Source organism: Pieris rapae, chromosome 6 (genome assembly GCF_905147795.1).
Source record: "Pieris rapae chromosome 6, ilPieRapa1.1, whole genome shotgun sequence".
In the NCBI taxonomy this organism is placed as follows: domain Eukaryota; kingdom Metazoa; phylum Arthropoda; class Insecta; order Lepidoptera; family Pieridae; genus Pieris; species Pieris rapae.
In genome coordinates this window covers 2,336,575-2,353,344 of record NC_059514.1, presented here as the reverse complement: position 1 = coordinate 2,353,344, position 16,770 = coordinate 2,336,575, and the positions used below count along the sequence as shown (strand labels likewise).

Here is a 16,770-nt window from a genome sequence, read left to right as displayed (position 1 = left end):
TAGTTCACAGCAATTAAAAAGTTCTAACGTTATCGTTACGCCATATATTTCGTTAACCCCTTGCTCGTACTAGCCCCGCAGAACATCACATTAGCGATTCGTTTTGATATGTCATCTCCGCGCAGTTTGTGGGCCTTTGTACTTCCCGACAAGGGACCAATTGTCTGCCCTTTTTATTATGCATTATTTAAATTATCAACACTCCTGTGCCACTTGATGCCAAGGGTACCTTATGTCGAATTTGTTTTTAGTTAATGTAACATTTTAATTATTTATACGTTACTTAATAAATGAGAATTTTCGTTATAGGTTTCTTGTTGTCTTAATATATTTCTACGTATACAGTTTTGTTAATTCAATAGTTAATTATCAACAGAAAATTGGTTATATTTCTGAGATTAACGGAATTATGTACTTAGTTGTTTTTATGCTACTCTCACATCAGTACTCAGTAAATAATTAAATAATCTTTATCTGTATGTCGATTAAAAATAATAAATATAACGATCCAACTAAGTAACAAAATTTAGTTTTCTCGTTAATAGCAACTAATTTAAGGATAGGAAGCATCTTTTTTAACTTTGTATTCGGTATACCTTACTTATTATTTGTATAACGAATAATATATTTAAACTACTAAATAGCTCAAACTTTTAATAAACGACCGTTGTAACTAATAAATAATCTTTATAATATGAAAATTCAATGGAAACTAAAACACTCAATCAAAATGAGTAATATATCCAGATTGTTATCCAAAATAATGCATCTGAAAACGAGGACAGATCTACGAACGACAGTAAATATTATGACTTCATCCCAGATTCTACGTCAATGTGACGTCTATTTCATTAATAATTTGGAAATTTCCAGTGTTCTGTGATTAGACTAAAAATAGATAAAAAAATCTATCGCGATTCATTACAAATCGTAGCTTAAAGATTCAAAAATAGTTCTCTAAATAAAATTGCCAAATCCATTATGGTTCTATAGATTCTATAGATATATATATATATATATATATATATATTTTTTTTTCACTTCTCGCACTTCTTGCACTCATAATCTTTTTTTTTCTTTTCTTACTAGGGTTCCCTGGAAGAGATCGCTTGTTAGCGAAAAGGCCGCCCGTGGCATCCCTTATAATTTTTATGTATTGTGTCATTTGTGTTTCTTTGCAACGAAGTGTGAATAAATAAATAAATAAAATTATGTTCTTCACATTTATATGCCTTTGAATCTAACGATATCACAACAAATAGCAGACTTTCGCATTAATACTAGTTAGAAGCCAAGGTTGTATTGACAGATGGTACGGCTCAGTTATTTATATCATCGCACATTATTGATCAACATAATGCCAAATCACTATTGACCCCGTAACAAGATCATTTAGTTCTATTAAGATTGATAAAGTACTTTCTCTTCCACGTTGTCGAAAACCTTAGAAATATTCTTTCAGATGGGCAATGAGATCATTGTGATCATCAATGAGATTATTTTTATAAATCCTAGGACATCCTAGGATTTATAAAAATAATCTTCAGCTATGAAATGCGTGTTGTTTTGTGTGATTACTGTTTATTTTACGATAAATTTGCGCTCAGCTGGTCACCTCTATCAAATTTTTATACTTACGTTCAATGCCATAAACCCGGCCGCAAAACGTCTGAATTATAGCTGTTAGGATGTCCTATTAAATTAAAGTCTTTTTGCATTAGATAAATCGTGTTTGGGAACATCTGTCCCTCGATTACACCGATACATTATGCTCGGTTTGTTGTTTTTAATAAAAAGTTTAATCCGTTCAGTTATGACAGCAATTTGTCTGGCGGATGGAAAAACTTGGTCGATTACATGCGGGGCCTCACAAGGGACATCTATCGACATTCTACTTGAATTAATAACCGCAATATTTATCACTTTTCTTGCTTTACTGTATTTGGATGGATCTGCATTTGAAAGGCATTGTTTTAGACTGCGATTGTCACAGTCTTAGTCAGTTCTCTTCTACGTATGGTAGTATGGAGTCATTTGCTCCGTAATACATAATCCGAAAATATTGAGCCGCCTTGTGCGTATCAATTTTCAAACTCTATATACGAATAATGCACTGACCATAATGAAATATGTACATCGACACCTCAATATTTTTAACACGTTAATAAGGTTGTATGTAATAAAATAAATTCACGAAAATTGAGACATTACCGATTGTGAACGGGCGTGGAATGGCATTCGTGGAATATTTTAATACAATATTAAGACGTCGTCCGGAAATACATTTCAATGCAATTTCGCGTCATCACCTTATAATGTCTTGCTGTACAACCATTAACAATTCAATACTGTCTTAATGAAGAGCTGATAAAATGTATATTGTGGTATTCGTCACAACTGTTGAATAGGGTTACCACAATTGAGTTTTTAGTCTGGAAATTATGAAAAAAAAATATTGTTTTAAAATTGATTTTATTATTGTTATAAATAATTTAGCCCGGGTGTGTGGTACGTCATCTAATTTTCACACCTGTTTATCCTTTCTATATTTGTTCATAAGTATTACATTGTCCTCATTTTAACATATGTAAATAATAAGTCTATGAAATAGACAGTTCGGGTTTCGAATTTTTATTCTTGCTTCAATAAAATATTTCACTGACTTAGTATTGAAGAAGTGCGCTGGATTATGCAGGATTATTTAAAAAGTTATATGATAGTTCCATCATTTTGTATTGCATAACATGGCATTAGAAGCGCTTGCCAAATACCAACAATGCATTATAATACAGTACTCTAATGTTTGATGATTTGCTTATTTAAAAGAGTAAAAAGAGTTTTTTAAGCCGGCGTTCTCTCTCGGTCTACACCATCTGTCTTCTTTGCCGATGAGTGGGGATGCCTACAGGTTCAAATTTAATGACGTGTAATAAGTGATACCTTGATGATCTTATGTTCTAAAACTTTTTTTTTAATTTGTATAGGGTTTAGTACAAAACCCTACACAAATTAATTACCTTTTGAAACTCGTTTTATGTGAGCTCGGATTGACGGAGTTCTCGGCTGATTTGCGACCTTTTTGTCGCGACAATATATCGTAAGGACAAATTTCCCGCAGAAAGATTTCACGAACGATCTAAAGCAAATTCACTTAACAAATGGGTCCTTTTGTTTGCCGCTTATTTATGCGTCTGTGGTAATTGATTGTACGACGGCAATGTTTGTGGGGAGATCTTTTATTTGTCGCAATATTAGGGCTTAAGACTCTTGGATATTATTTTTCAAGGTTTTTGCTACCTACTATATTTGTAGTGTATTCATTTAGCCCGTAGTGCGTAAAGACCTTGCTAATTAATAATAATAAAAAGCCTTTTTATTTCCTGTTTAACAATGGTTGGTAGTTGTTATATTACAGTAACTAAAAGTAAATTGATTTTGTTAGTACGTTAGTTTAGATTATGTCAGTAATATCTATATATATTATTTATTTTTGAATTAACATGAACCCCGGTTTGGGTAAAGGCCTCCTCCAAAGATGCCTATTATGATCCTGTGCTATGGAGTGCCAGTTTTTGATAGCTGATCTTTTCAGATCATCTTCCCACCGGTCTAAGGGTCTCCCCTTCCGCTTTCTAATTACCTGGCTAACTAAGCCAGCCTAATTCTTGAAACTCAGAAGTTGCATTCGCATTTTGCAGGCTTTACGGAGCAACCTTACTACTCCGAGGATTTATATTAATTGTATCCACCAAACTCGATCCTACGAACTCAAAGTTGACGCCACGAAGTGGTACCATTACCCTCACACCTGAGGAACCTACACCAAATTCTAATTTTATAACTATTCCAGAACGTGGGCAACGTATCTGCTGAGATGGAGTTGCAGAGGCTGCAGCAAGAACACCTTCGTCGTCAAGAGATGGTGCGGCGGGGACACCTGTACCCTGCGCCCCCTCTGGGGCTACTACCACTGTTGGAGCAAATGAGACCGCAACAGCCCCACTCTAACGTAAGTAATTTAGCAATAAAAAACGTTTTACAATGCTTATGTGACTCCCGGTTGTCAAAAACGTATTCGGTTTGTGATTCAATTGGACTATGTGTCTTCGATAGATAAAGTAAGTAATTATTTTTGGGAAAAGGGATAATCTTCTTTTATAACATCCTAGAGGCTCTTTTATCTCTGCCTTTTGATAAATTTAAGAAAAGTATTAAAAAAAAGCTGTGTAAAAGGGCTTACTATAAAGTTAGCTATTATCTAGTTGATAAAAGGCTGGGCAGGCTACTTCTAATAAATTTGCTATATTTGTTTTAAAACAAGTGTTATTTTGATGATTTGCTATTTTAAAAGTACCGAGAGTTTTTTACGCCGGCTTTTTCTCCCGGCCTACATCTGTCTTCTTTGCCAATGAGTGATGCCTACAGGTTCAAATTTAATGACGTGGAATAAGTGATACCTGTATATCTTATGTTTCATAATAATAAACGTATTTTTAGTAAGACACAACTTTGCGTGCTCCTATATATATATTTGCATAAGATTTGTTACACATTTATTACAAAACACTCTTAAGATGCGTTAGATAAAACTGTTTGGCAATCAATTAATTACTTTATAATTTAAACCATCCATACCTGTATGTTGGATAACATCCGGTGTCTAGAATCACAGTCTTAATTAAATTGAGTAATTTCGTATATTTAATGGTTTAAATGTATAAATTATTATGTATTAGATTAATGTAAGGTTGAGATCTTAAATCAACAGTGCTTAATCATTTCAATGTTAACTAGAATTATTGAATCACAATATTGATTATGTTACCTAACTTTGGAAATTGTATATAGCAGTATAATTTTCAACTTTATCAAGTAGAAATTCGTTTTGTCTCTGGACAGTGACTAGGCATAGACGAGCATAGAGTATGCACCTTATTTAATAAAATAGGTGTCTCTAAATTCATCTATTTCTGTCAAGTTGTTCTTACTGTCAAAAGAGAGTTAAGTCCAGCTAATTAATTAAAATGACATAGTTCTGTAAAGGTTTTAATTTAAGGTAGGTTTTTAAATTATAAATGTAATTTCCAGGCCTTTTTAGATAGATACGATATAACTTTCGAATTTTTTTAGACACCTATACTTCAACAGACTAGAACGTCTATGGAAGTATAGATCTCATATTTCCACAGACTTTAAAATTCATTATCATACTTAAATGTAATTTGTGATTGTACCATATGTCATTCAGTGCTTTGAACAATGAGATTTAGAATCTTAATGAAAGCTTAGATTTATAGTACATAAATACTATCTTACATAGATAATAGATACGTTCATCATTCGTTCGATTTTTGAAAGTAGTTCGAAAGTCAAGTTATGTAAATTAAAATTAGCATCGAGAGAAGACGATCCGTCATCCAAATCTTGTCTATGGACGTTTTTATTTGATGTTTATACAAATTAATTGGCGCAATTTCCGTTTTGATGAAACCGTTGTCAAGGAGGCCGTTTGATTGTTAGATGTTTTATTGTAGATAATTATTAGAGATTCGTCGGTAAAAAGTTGATCGATTCTTTTGATGTTTATGATGTAATGTGTTCTTTTTTTTAATTTTGATAATGAACTTTTAACATTCTAGTTGTCTATGGTAATATACTTTGTTAAACGAACATTTAAGCCGCCGAACATAGCCCAATTTACGTATTAATAATACCAATTATAAACAATATATAGCTTTTGCCTTACTCATGTAATTTTGTAAACGCGATAAATTATTTAATTGATGCATGTAAAGTCAGTTGTTTGTATAAATTAAAATGCGCGTTAGTGTTTTAAATGTACGAAAGGCGATCTTAAATAAACATAATTACGGAATCTTAACACTCATGTTACAAAATTAGTCTATTATTTCTGGCCTTTGTTGAATGGTGGGCGGGGCGTGCGCAAGCGCTGAAAAATGCGGATTTGTATAATTATCTACATGGACCATGTCTGAAATATTCTTATGGGTTTGAATTCCGGATATACAAATATTATTTTGGGTTTTTATAACGAGGTGCTTTTTTTTTAATACTTTCCGATACTTAACTAAGCTTTCGACTCCAGGGAGGAAACTCCAGAGGTAAAAATCTATGTATACATAATTAATAAGATTTTCGTCATTTCAGGTTGTCCCATCCAACCCCTGGCCAACTCAAATGCCCCAGATGAGGTCGTCTCCCCCTCCAGACCCCGATGCACCCCTAAACCTGAGCAAGCAGCGATCTCCCTCTCCAGGGCCCATGATGATGCCTCGATTTATGCCATACCCTCCCATGGATGAGTCTTCGTATATGAAGAAAGACGACGAATACAATTCCGCGTGCAATAGTAAGTAGTTTATAATTGTTGAAGGTCTACTACGCACTCGCGAATCAAATAGCTTACTTTTTTAGGGCTGGGCCTCAAATTTCTCGGTTTTGTGCCGGACACACTCCGTCGACTTCTTGGTTGGGTCGATGTTTTCTTTCACCATACGAGGTTTAAGTGGTGCCCGCAAAGGTTCGAACAATAAACCACCAATCCTGATTAAATTGCAAAATTTAAATTGAAGTTAAAATGATAACATTCTAAAGAATGGTATGGTCATTTGGTAGACTGTGAAATAGAAGAACTTTAGTATGAAAAGCTTCTTCAAATTATCTTCCATCACTTTTACAATATAACGTCAAAGTTACGAAGCCTAATGGTACCTAATAAAAAAAACAAATAAAAATTACAAATATAAATAAAAACAAAAAATTACAAAATTACAAAAACGTTTCCAGGAGCCTTAACTTATAATAGAAATTTACAATTCCCAGATATGAATCCACAATATACTATGTGATAGATTTAATGTTATCATTCTGTGAATCAATATTAGTAACACAAAATTTACCAAACGTTACGCAACACTGAAATAAACAAGAAATCGGCACAAATAAATACACTTACTGTTAATAATTTAAAAACAGTAATTTACAGACGAAATTATAAATGTAAAACACGTTGAAATATAAATTAGTCACACAAATATGGAGTATTTACTCTTATTTATTTATTCGGAAACCAAACAGAAGCATCCTTAAAATAAAAAACAAAGTCAAAAATAAAACACAAAACAAACACACTAGATGCATCTACAATAGGTTACACTTATACAAGTGTAACCTATTGTCTATGTGTATAGTATTACTTAAGGTAATAATAATAATAATTTAAAGTAATAAATAGAAGAAGAAAAAAATTGGTCCTTGTAGCAGTGTTTGGGTGCTAGTTTTCCCACTAAACTTATTTGTTGAGCGAAGAATGCACCGGCTCTACTACCAGGCGCCAACTCAAATACTTAAATTAGTGCCACTGTAAGTACACCCCCACAGCCCATGAGTCTCTACTCCAAAGGGAACAACATGAAAATTGGAGGAAAGTCCGTAATATGTATATAATATCTCGTAATATATCATTCAGATACATATGTGGATATCTGTGGCTACCATTGAATTAATAATACCAGCTATTAATATTTTTTTATATCTTTTCTAAAAACGTTTGAATATTTTGGACACCTGTTTATATTTGTAAAGATTCTATATGCTAACATAGGTATGATAGACAGCGGCCGCTGCCTTTTATGGCCTCTTTGCAAGTTTATTTGCCCCCTTATCATATAAAAGAAATTCTTTACATCATCCAAAGGTGTATGAAACAATCAGAAATCGTAAATATTCCACTGCGGTTACAAACGAATTTCACCTAATCAAAGAAACAAATAATGACCCGTCTAAATTTACAGGCCGCGAGTGTAGTTAAAACCATTCAGAAATGCGAAAACTGAAATGTCGCGTGTCGCCGCCAAAACATTTTGATGTCCGCTTCTAATTGCCAAATATTAATCCCATGAAAAGACCGCACCTGCCGTAGGCAATTTTTAATAATTGTTCATTCATTTATCATTGATTTAATTAAGAAAGATATTTTGCACGCACAATAATAATTAATTAATGATTGACCTTTGTAATTCGTACAATTATTTAAAGTACACTTTATTATTATTACAATAGCAAAATTGTGTTGTCGCTATTTTTTTCTATAGGTAAATAAATTTTATTGAAAACTAGACGCTCATATCTGTGGGGCAGTTTTAATTATGTATTGTAATTAATAATAACGCTAAATACATTGTTTGAGCAGTGTTGGCCTAGTGCTTCAGCGTGCGACTCTCATACCTGAGGTCGTAGGTTCGATCCCTGGCTGTGCACTAATGGAGTTTCTTTCTATGTGCGCATTTAACATTTGTTCGAACGGTCAAGAAAAAAATCGTGAGGACACATGCGTCAGGCACTGGAGGCTGATCACTTACTTGCCTATTAGATTTAAAAAAATGATCATGAAATAGATTCAGAAATCTGAGGCTAAGACCTAAATAGGTTGTACTTGTACTGATTTATGTTTTATTAACATTGTTTTTAAAGCATTTTTATTGGTCATACCTAGATTATATATAAATAGACTATATATAGCTACTGCTTAGTAAAAGTAAAGTCAGCTTAGTTAAACACGTTTCAAGCAAGTTTCGTAACTTTATTGAGATGAGTACTTTGAGAAATTAATAGTTCTCGATACAACGGGTCAAATTGAAGGCTTCATATGATTTATTATACAGCTTAAACATTACAGATCAATTAAATTTAAGCACATAAGCTTAACGTGTAATTTAAGTTCGAAACTAGTTGACCTGTTAGATTTTGCGATTTCTAACGTGCGGAATTGCAAATAGTTGCAATATTATTTTTAAAAAATCGTCCGTATATCGTATTAATAATCATGCGTTATTATATATATAAATGTTCTACATATCGGATTTTTTATTAAACAGGGCAAATAGCAAAGGAGGCTCACCTGATGTTAAGTGATACCGCTGCCCATGTACACTCAATGCCAGAGGGCTCGCAAGTGCGTTGCCGGCCTTTTAAGAATTGGTACGCTCTTTTCTTGAAGGGCCCTAAGTCGAATTGGTTCGGAAATAGTTCAGTGGGTTCCACATCGTAAACACATATCGTTTAATAGCTCAGAAATCTTTTCAGTTATGATTCATTCATTAAATCATGACATATATTATCAAATGTCACATAAAACTTAAAAACTTAATTAACACAGCTACATAGTAATAATAATAAAAATAGATAAACAAATGATTTCTACAATTTAAACCTTTAATTGTTTATATAAGTATATTCACTTTTTATAATCGTACGTAAATTATGCGACGAATAAAATTAATAGAATACATTTTACATAGTTGGCGCGCTCCCAAACCAAGATGGTTACAAAATTGTCCACCGCGCCGTGATTTCCTTTAGAATAAGACAATTTCGATGATATGGAATAGATGGCGTTTGAGACGCACATTTCCGCTTGCCGTACACTCGTGAACTTAAGTGGAAATCTTTTTTAATGATTCATTAGATCACAGTTTAAAATACAGTAATACTACAGTTTATAGGAAAGGAGTTGTATCCTCGGATAACCCGCTTGTATGATGTCGTTTAACGCGTTATGTATAAATGATTCAAGTTTTTTTTCCCGTTAAACTATATATTGACTATTAGACAAGAACTATATTATGAATGAAATAAGTGCGTAACAAATCATTATGGATTTGACAGTAGATAGTCAGATAGATAGAAACCGCGTTATTTGAGGGAATATCCTAGTCTGAAATCGCGTAATATGAACATGCTTTATACGTATATCGTGTTATAAGGGGGTTTACTGTATTGTCCAACTTACAACAGTAGGTACATAATTTAGTTTAAATAAAACGCACCACCACGCACGCACAGACTCATCTAGCGTATTCTAGAGCTAAATAGGTAGGTATACAAGTTTATTTGGCAAATTTAAATTTTTATAGAAACAAAATTACCAATTCATTTCATATAGAAAATATATACTCGTTATTTAAACAAATTACGATTATTAAACAAAATTGTTTTTAACAAACACGTTTTATCCAATTTGAATGTTCTTCTAATTAATTAGTTGTCATTTTGTAAATGTAACTGACATATTAATTAGGATGTCCAATTTTTATTCTATTTAAATTGACTAATTAATACTAACGATAAATATTCGAAAACGTCAAACACATTCATGCTTTTAAATCAACTACAGTTACAACTTAACGTAGTAATAGTAATGAAACCGTTTTGTAATAACATTTATAACAGTTTAATTAGTAATTGTAACACATAGACAATTACTAATTCGATGATTCCGCTCCTAATATAATATCAAAGAAAATTCATTCTTTATTTAGCTAATTTCTGGTCAAAGGCTTCCTCTATTTTCCTCCAATACGCCCTACACTGGCCTTTCTGTAACCTCTGGGAGCCAACGACATGATACCAATGCGTCGCCTACAACGAAAAATTTATTCTACGTGTTTTCGTTTTATAGATTTGTGACGTACAAATTTGTGAGATATAACTTGTACCCACAGGAAAGCCGAAACCCGTTAATTACAAAACTCACTCACCTATTTACAAGAATAACCAACCGAATCATGTAGGCGTCCCGAACATTGTTCCACATCTGTCAAATACCACAAATGTAATTGACCGTTCGCGAAGATTGTCAAATAGCAGAAATTACGCGCGGAACAGTACTGAAAATACAGAATTCACGTATCGTAGGATGTAATAAATTATCTAACAGCGTGTCAAATTAATACAGGGAATGCATTACTTTGAATGTTAGCTTATTAATTGTGAGGACACTTGGTAACGAATCCGTCAAATGAAATGCTAAGCGGACGAGGCGTGACCTACATATTTAGCAGGGTTGTATGACATTTCCGCGCGATTGTACATGTTTTTGGAATCTGCAATTCTATATTGATAGGGTAATTTTGCTCTTGGACAAACGGTCTTAGATGAATATGGCGAAAATTCACGGTTAAATAAAGCCGGTATTTGGAAAGTCTCGTTGGTCGTATGACAGGACTCCTAGAGCTCAGAGGAGCGTTTTAGGCTTTTCTCATGTTAGAGACTGACCGTCAAACCTATCTCAATCCATTTTTGACCAAATATTGATAAAAATGTGCCAATAACCAATCGAAGAATTTTAATAGCCATCTGTCGATACAAGCTATCCATGGTAGGTCGGATCGGTGTATGTAGATAGACCTTTGTATGATAATGACAGTTCAACTGTGCCAATATCCTATCGTATCCTAATCCTATCTAAAGATTTTAAATAACATCAGTTTTTAAAATAATTAAACAGCTATTTGATATGTTTTAAAATAGACAAGTATGTTTAAATATTATTTGAACGGTTTAATTTACTTTATTTGGCTTGTAGTGATTATCAAATATGAGTGTAAAGAGCGAAGAGATTGTATGTATTCTATCCTTCGCCAAAAATGGATTATCTTCGTAGTGTTTGGTTATTGGGATGTATACCTATAGGAGATCGATCGAGATTGTGGATTAATTATTGGGTTCGGGCGTGAGTGAATTCCTGTCCAATTGTTGTTCATGGCCCTATTTACACATGGAATTTACTTTTTAAAGGAGGTTCAGAAAACCAAGGACTTAGAAGATGCATATACCATTTTGGAACAATATTTAAAAATATAATCAATGGAAGCATGTCATAACTTATTAATCTTATCATGTGTCAGATACATATCTAAAAGTAAAAATGAAAAATGTGAAACACGCACTTCTAAGGCTATTAACTATTAATTTAAGCGAGTTTCTCACTTCATCTATGCACGGCATTAAATTATATGACTGGAAACAGTTAAGATTAGAACATTCCAAAATATTTACAAAATGCTGGCGTAATCTGTTTTCTCTTTATATTTCGATGCACCTAATTCTAATGTTTAACCCTTGCTGATAAAGCATATTCTTGCGTGTACATTTCGTATATAGTTTCTTAATCTGTAAGACGGTCCGTACGAATAGAACTCAATCGGAAGGCTCGCTAAGCCACGCTATAAATTACAAAGAGCAATGAATGCCGGCTGTAAAACAATCATTAAACGGAGATTAGGAATGAATGTCTATTCTGAAGTATGCTTTGTTTACGGAGTTAAACACTCAAGTGCTTTTGAAATTGTCCATTCACTCTGCCAAGAGTATTCATTGAATATCTTTAACTACGAATGCAGATTCACTCTCGTCTTTGATTCTATAACACGTCATTTGACTTTAATGTTCTTTGTAGGTTTTAATATGTATCTGATTAAAATTTCAGCATCTTCATGGGGCCAAACACCTCCAGAAGAAGCAGAGAAGGCGAAGTTGATACGGCAACCGAAACGCGATGAAGCCGGGAAACCTCACATCAAGCGGCCAATGAACGCTTTCATGGTTTGGGCGAAAGATGAACGCCGTAAGATTCTTAAAGCCTGTCCGGACATGCACAACTCGAATATATCTAAAATACTCGGCGCCAGGTGGAAAGCTATGTCTAATGCTGAGAAACAGCCCTATTATGAAGAGCAGTCGAGATTGTCGAAACAGCATATGGAAAAACATCCTGATTACCGGTAAATACTCTTATTATTTACTTTATTGTATATTGCAATAGTAAATAAATACATCAGGCATCAGAAAAAACAATTATTTTTACTCATTACAAACATGCACGTCAATAGTTGTGGATCAAAATTGTATTTACTAGATGTTGTGTATTGGCCTTTAGTTCAAGTTATATTTGAGATTTGGAATAAAACGTAAAAATTCGAAGTGAAATAATGTCGAAATATTTTAATTGTTGAGATACCATTAGTGAGTGGTGTATAATTCCAGTTGTTTTCTTTCGCTGTGCGTCATTGATTTTTGAACTGATATACAGTGTTAAACCTTATTTTTAAAATTTACGTTCATAAGATTACAACTCTATTAGACTATTAAATTTACAGGTGATTTTATTCAACGCATATTTTACGAAGAGTTATTAAATATTTTTATAGAAACTGCTTATGACTATGGAAAAGAAATAAAAATTATAAACATGTAGGGAATATTTATATAGAGAAATAACTTTCCGTTTCATGTTCTAAGGAATTTTTATCAACTTTCAGGTACCGGCCCCGACCAAAACGAACATGCATCGTCGACGGCAAGAAAATGAGAATATCCGAATATAAGAATCTAATGCGTACGCGCCGACAGGAGATGAGGCAGCTGTGGTGTCGGGACGGAGGGAGTGAGCTGGGCTTTTTGCCCTCCCTCTCATCACCTGGACCCTCAAACACATCGCCACCCCCCAACGGCGGTAACTACATGAACCCCGGTTTCTCCCCCCCACTTTCACCTAGAGAGGAGGATTGAGGTACGGCGCGCGGCTGGCCCTACCCGCACGCCGCGCCCCTCTCCATGCCCCCTCCTCATCCCTGGTAAAGCTTCACCGGCGACGTTGACAGCTACGTCAACTGTCAACTGTCAGTGCATCGTTAGAAGCCAGTGTTGCAATGCGATCTCTCTTGCCATGAGATTATTCCATTAGTGAGCTAAGCGAGGACTTGATGAACTCTGTGTGAGGCAAAAGATGTGCCAAACGAAACCACTTATTTAGAAGAAAAAAATGTACATAAAATTAACTTTTCTCTTGTAAATAATTTTGCTTGTAGATATTACTTACTGTAGTATTGTTTGAAGGATTAGTTTAATCAGGCTTATCTTAGCGTCAGTATGTTGCCATGTGTATAAAACCTTTAGTTATACATATAGAATTTAGACTTAGAAATGTATCAAACCAAAAATTTAAAGCGGTATGCTTGAAAATTTAAGTGTTTTGAACACGTATTTTTGAGACCAGTGAGAGCAATGGATCATAATAAAAAGATAATACTCATATACCTTAGAATAGCTCTCTACGTATGCCTAATTTAATGTAATAGGTAGGAATTATATTCAGTAGTTTTGTCTCGTATACATTTGTATTAAAATGAAAATTAAACTAATTTGTAACTAAGTAGCAAATTTTGGAACTGTTCTCTTCATTTTCTCCTTTAATCAATTGGCTTATTACGCTCACAAAATCCAGTTATGTTCACTACCAGTGTTTAACACAAACGGTGGTCAATTCGAACCTGTCAATTTGTATGAAGAAAGTTTGCCCACCGACGACGGGGGAACAAATTTTTACCATTAAACGATATTTGTCAGAAAAACGCTAAAGGCTAAAAATTTATAAAGGCTTTGGGTCACTGGAGTTGATGTGATATCATAACAAACAATCAAACTTGGCAGACTAATAGAATCTTTTTGGACGTGTGGTAGATAAAAGGGTATACATAGTCTGTGGAGCCTTTGATTGCGATTCAAGCGACAAATGCGCTCCAAGGAAGCCCGTTCGCAGTAACTTCAAAAACCCAGTGAGACACCTATAGCAAAAGAAATCGCTTTATCGAATCGTGCAATTTAATAGTTTTAAGTAGTATTAAACTGTAACGCATAATATCTACATATTTAATAACTAGTAACATTGTATAGACTTGTAGTCAGTATATTGCCATTTCTGAATTCTGTTATTTAATTTTTTAATTAATAGTTTTGTATGGTGGTATGAATCTTGGGTGTTGCCATTGAGGCAAGAATGTTGCGTCGTTCTTGTCTCAACGCCGTGATAGCCTTGGTCTCATGGTACTTCATTATATGCCAGTAAAATTATTCGAATTGTGTTAAGTGTTAGTGTAAGATAAGTAAATTATTGTGTATGTGTCTTACTGTTTTATCTTAGTGTAGTGTGTATTCTTAGTAAATGTGTAAGAATTAGCAGTGCCGTTAAATTATTTATTTTTATGTTGGAATTCATTGTATTGTAAATAATTCAATACTTTGTTTTCTATTGGACAGTGCTTAATTGGTTAATCATCTGTGGTAGCTTGATAAAAGAGTGTCACAAAAATAGTTTTTTGTATAAGCTGTGGGTGATTTAACAATGTCTATTGTTCGATGCCTGTCAAGTAGAGCACAGAGTACTAATTGAAATAACGCGATATTTTTGTCAATTGTCAACCAGATAACTTTAATTCTGGTCTATTTATTATTGCCATTTCTATACTTAACCTATGTACTTACGTGTCTTGTTATTTTATGTTGTCTAAATTATTTCTATGAGATTTCGTTATCACTAAATCGTATTATAGGTAGTACGTAGGTACCTTATACCTAGTAGGTATAAACCAGGACACATTATTCAAGAATTGTGCCAAAACCCAAAAGTTTAATAAAAAGTAAATATTAAAATGATTTTCTTGTTTTATTTATAAATAATATGAATTTAGTTAAGAGTTGATCATTATAGTCACAGACTTAAACTACATTCTTTGAAAACATATTTTCAAATCGCTCATATTACGGCAAATGAGTAATCCTTATAGGCAACTCTTCTAAGTAAAAACTAAGGGAATTTATGTACTTAAAGAATAAAATATATCAATTATATTTATTAATACCACATTATAAGAATACATGATATGGTTACAATGTTATACACTACATTTACAAAAATATACATACAAATTATGATTATATAGGGATCCTTTTATATAGTCTGCACATCAAAGAGGCAGACAAATGTCACTTTTAATTTATTTGTACACACAATTGCACACAAAAAACAATCTATTCTAAACTGAGAAAGTGCAAAATATTATTGGCATAATAGCTGTAACTGAATATACAATAACTATTGTTTGCCAGGACTCGAACCTCGCACCTCTGAGCTATACACTATTTACGCTATATATGCTCAACCGGGAAGTCAACATAATATACATTTATGTTCTAATAATAATAAAATATTTCGAACTGAATACCATACTATACGGTTATCCTATTTGGTTTAAAGCAAGTTCAAAACACGATCAACAAAATTAATAATATTAGTTTTAAAATATATCGTCTACGGACTATACACTAAACTTTACATTAATAATATATTAATAACAAATAGGCCACAATTACCTGTATCTACAACAAAATATTTATACAATATTCTCAAAATTAAAGATTTAGTGAACCGATAATTTGAGTATTAACAGTACTAATTGTGCATGTAAAAATTCCTGAAAAGCGACATCTATTGATAAAACTTACTGTTGTAACTACTGCAGCATTTCATACCTATAGGGGGCACTGTAACAAATGCAATTAAGTATTGACATTAGTACCGATTGAAAATCGTAGATGGCGCTGAAACCGTAAACATAATATATATATTATATAACAGATATCTACGATTTTTAAACACGTTAATCGTATGTACACATGCTAACGAAAACATAAAATTTTTAATTTAAAATATTTAGTTAATTAATAACATAAGTATGTACGTCCCTGGCAAAGGGTTACAAAGTTAAAGCTACAAAATTATATTATATTTTTAACAAAAAATGTGTTCACTTTTGTCATAATAACATATATTCATTTAGGATACATAGAATACAAGTGTAAAAATTTAAGCTAATAAATAGTTTTCATACAAATGTAACAATAACTTTTTACTCAAAATGTAAGCGTATTTGGAACAAATCTTGTAGCTTGTAAACAAAGCCACTCTTCGACAGGCATGACCCACTAACGCTATATGAATTAGTATGGAAATGACACAAAGCACACAGAACAAACACGTGACCGTTTTCATACAAATTCATTTGGCGTTACTGGGTCACGCCTGTTGAAAAGTGGGTTTGTCTAGCTCCAGGACCACGAACATCGATCGAA

The 16,770-nt window shown here is 33.1% G+C and overlaps 1 protein-coding gene across 1 annotated transcript in view; it reads left to right on the top strand.

Moving 5' to 3' along the window:
* The window catches only part of LOC110994329 (transcription factor Sox-5), a 102,723-nt gene extending 87,429 nt beyond the window's left edge, over positions 1-15,294 (top strand). Inside the window, exons 4-7 of the mRNA XM_022260903.2 lie at positions 3,851-4,009; positions 6,169-6,370; positions 12,290-12,584; positions 13,122-15,294. Coding sequence (XP_022116595.1) covers positions 3,851-4,009; positions 6,169-6,370; positions 12,290-12,584; positions 13,122-13,371 — 906 coding nt within the window. The 3' untranslated portion in view covers positions 13,372-15,294. The remainder of the gene's footprint in view (positions 1-3,850; positions 4,010-6,168; positions 6,371-12,289; positions 12,585-13,121) is intronic.
* Positions 15,295-16,770: the final 1,476 nt, after the last annotated feature.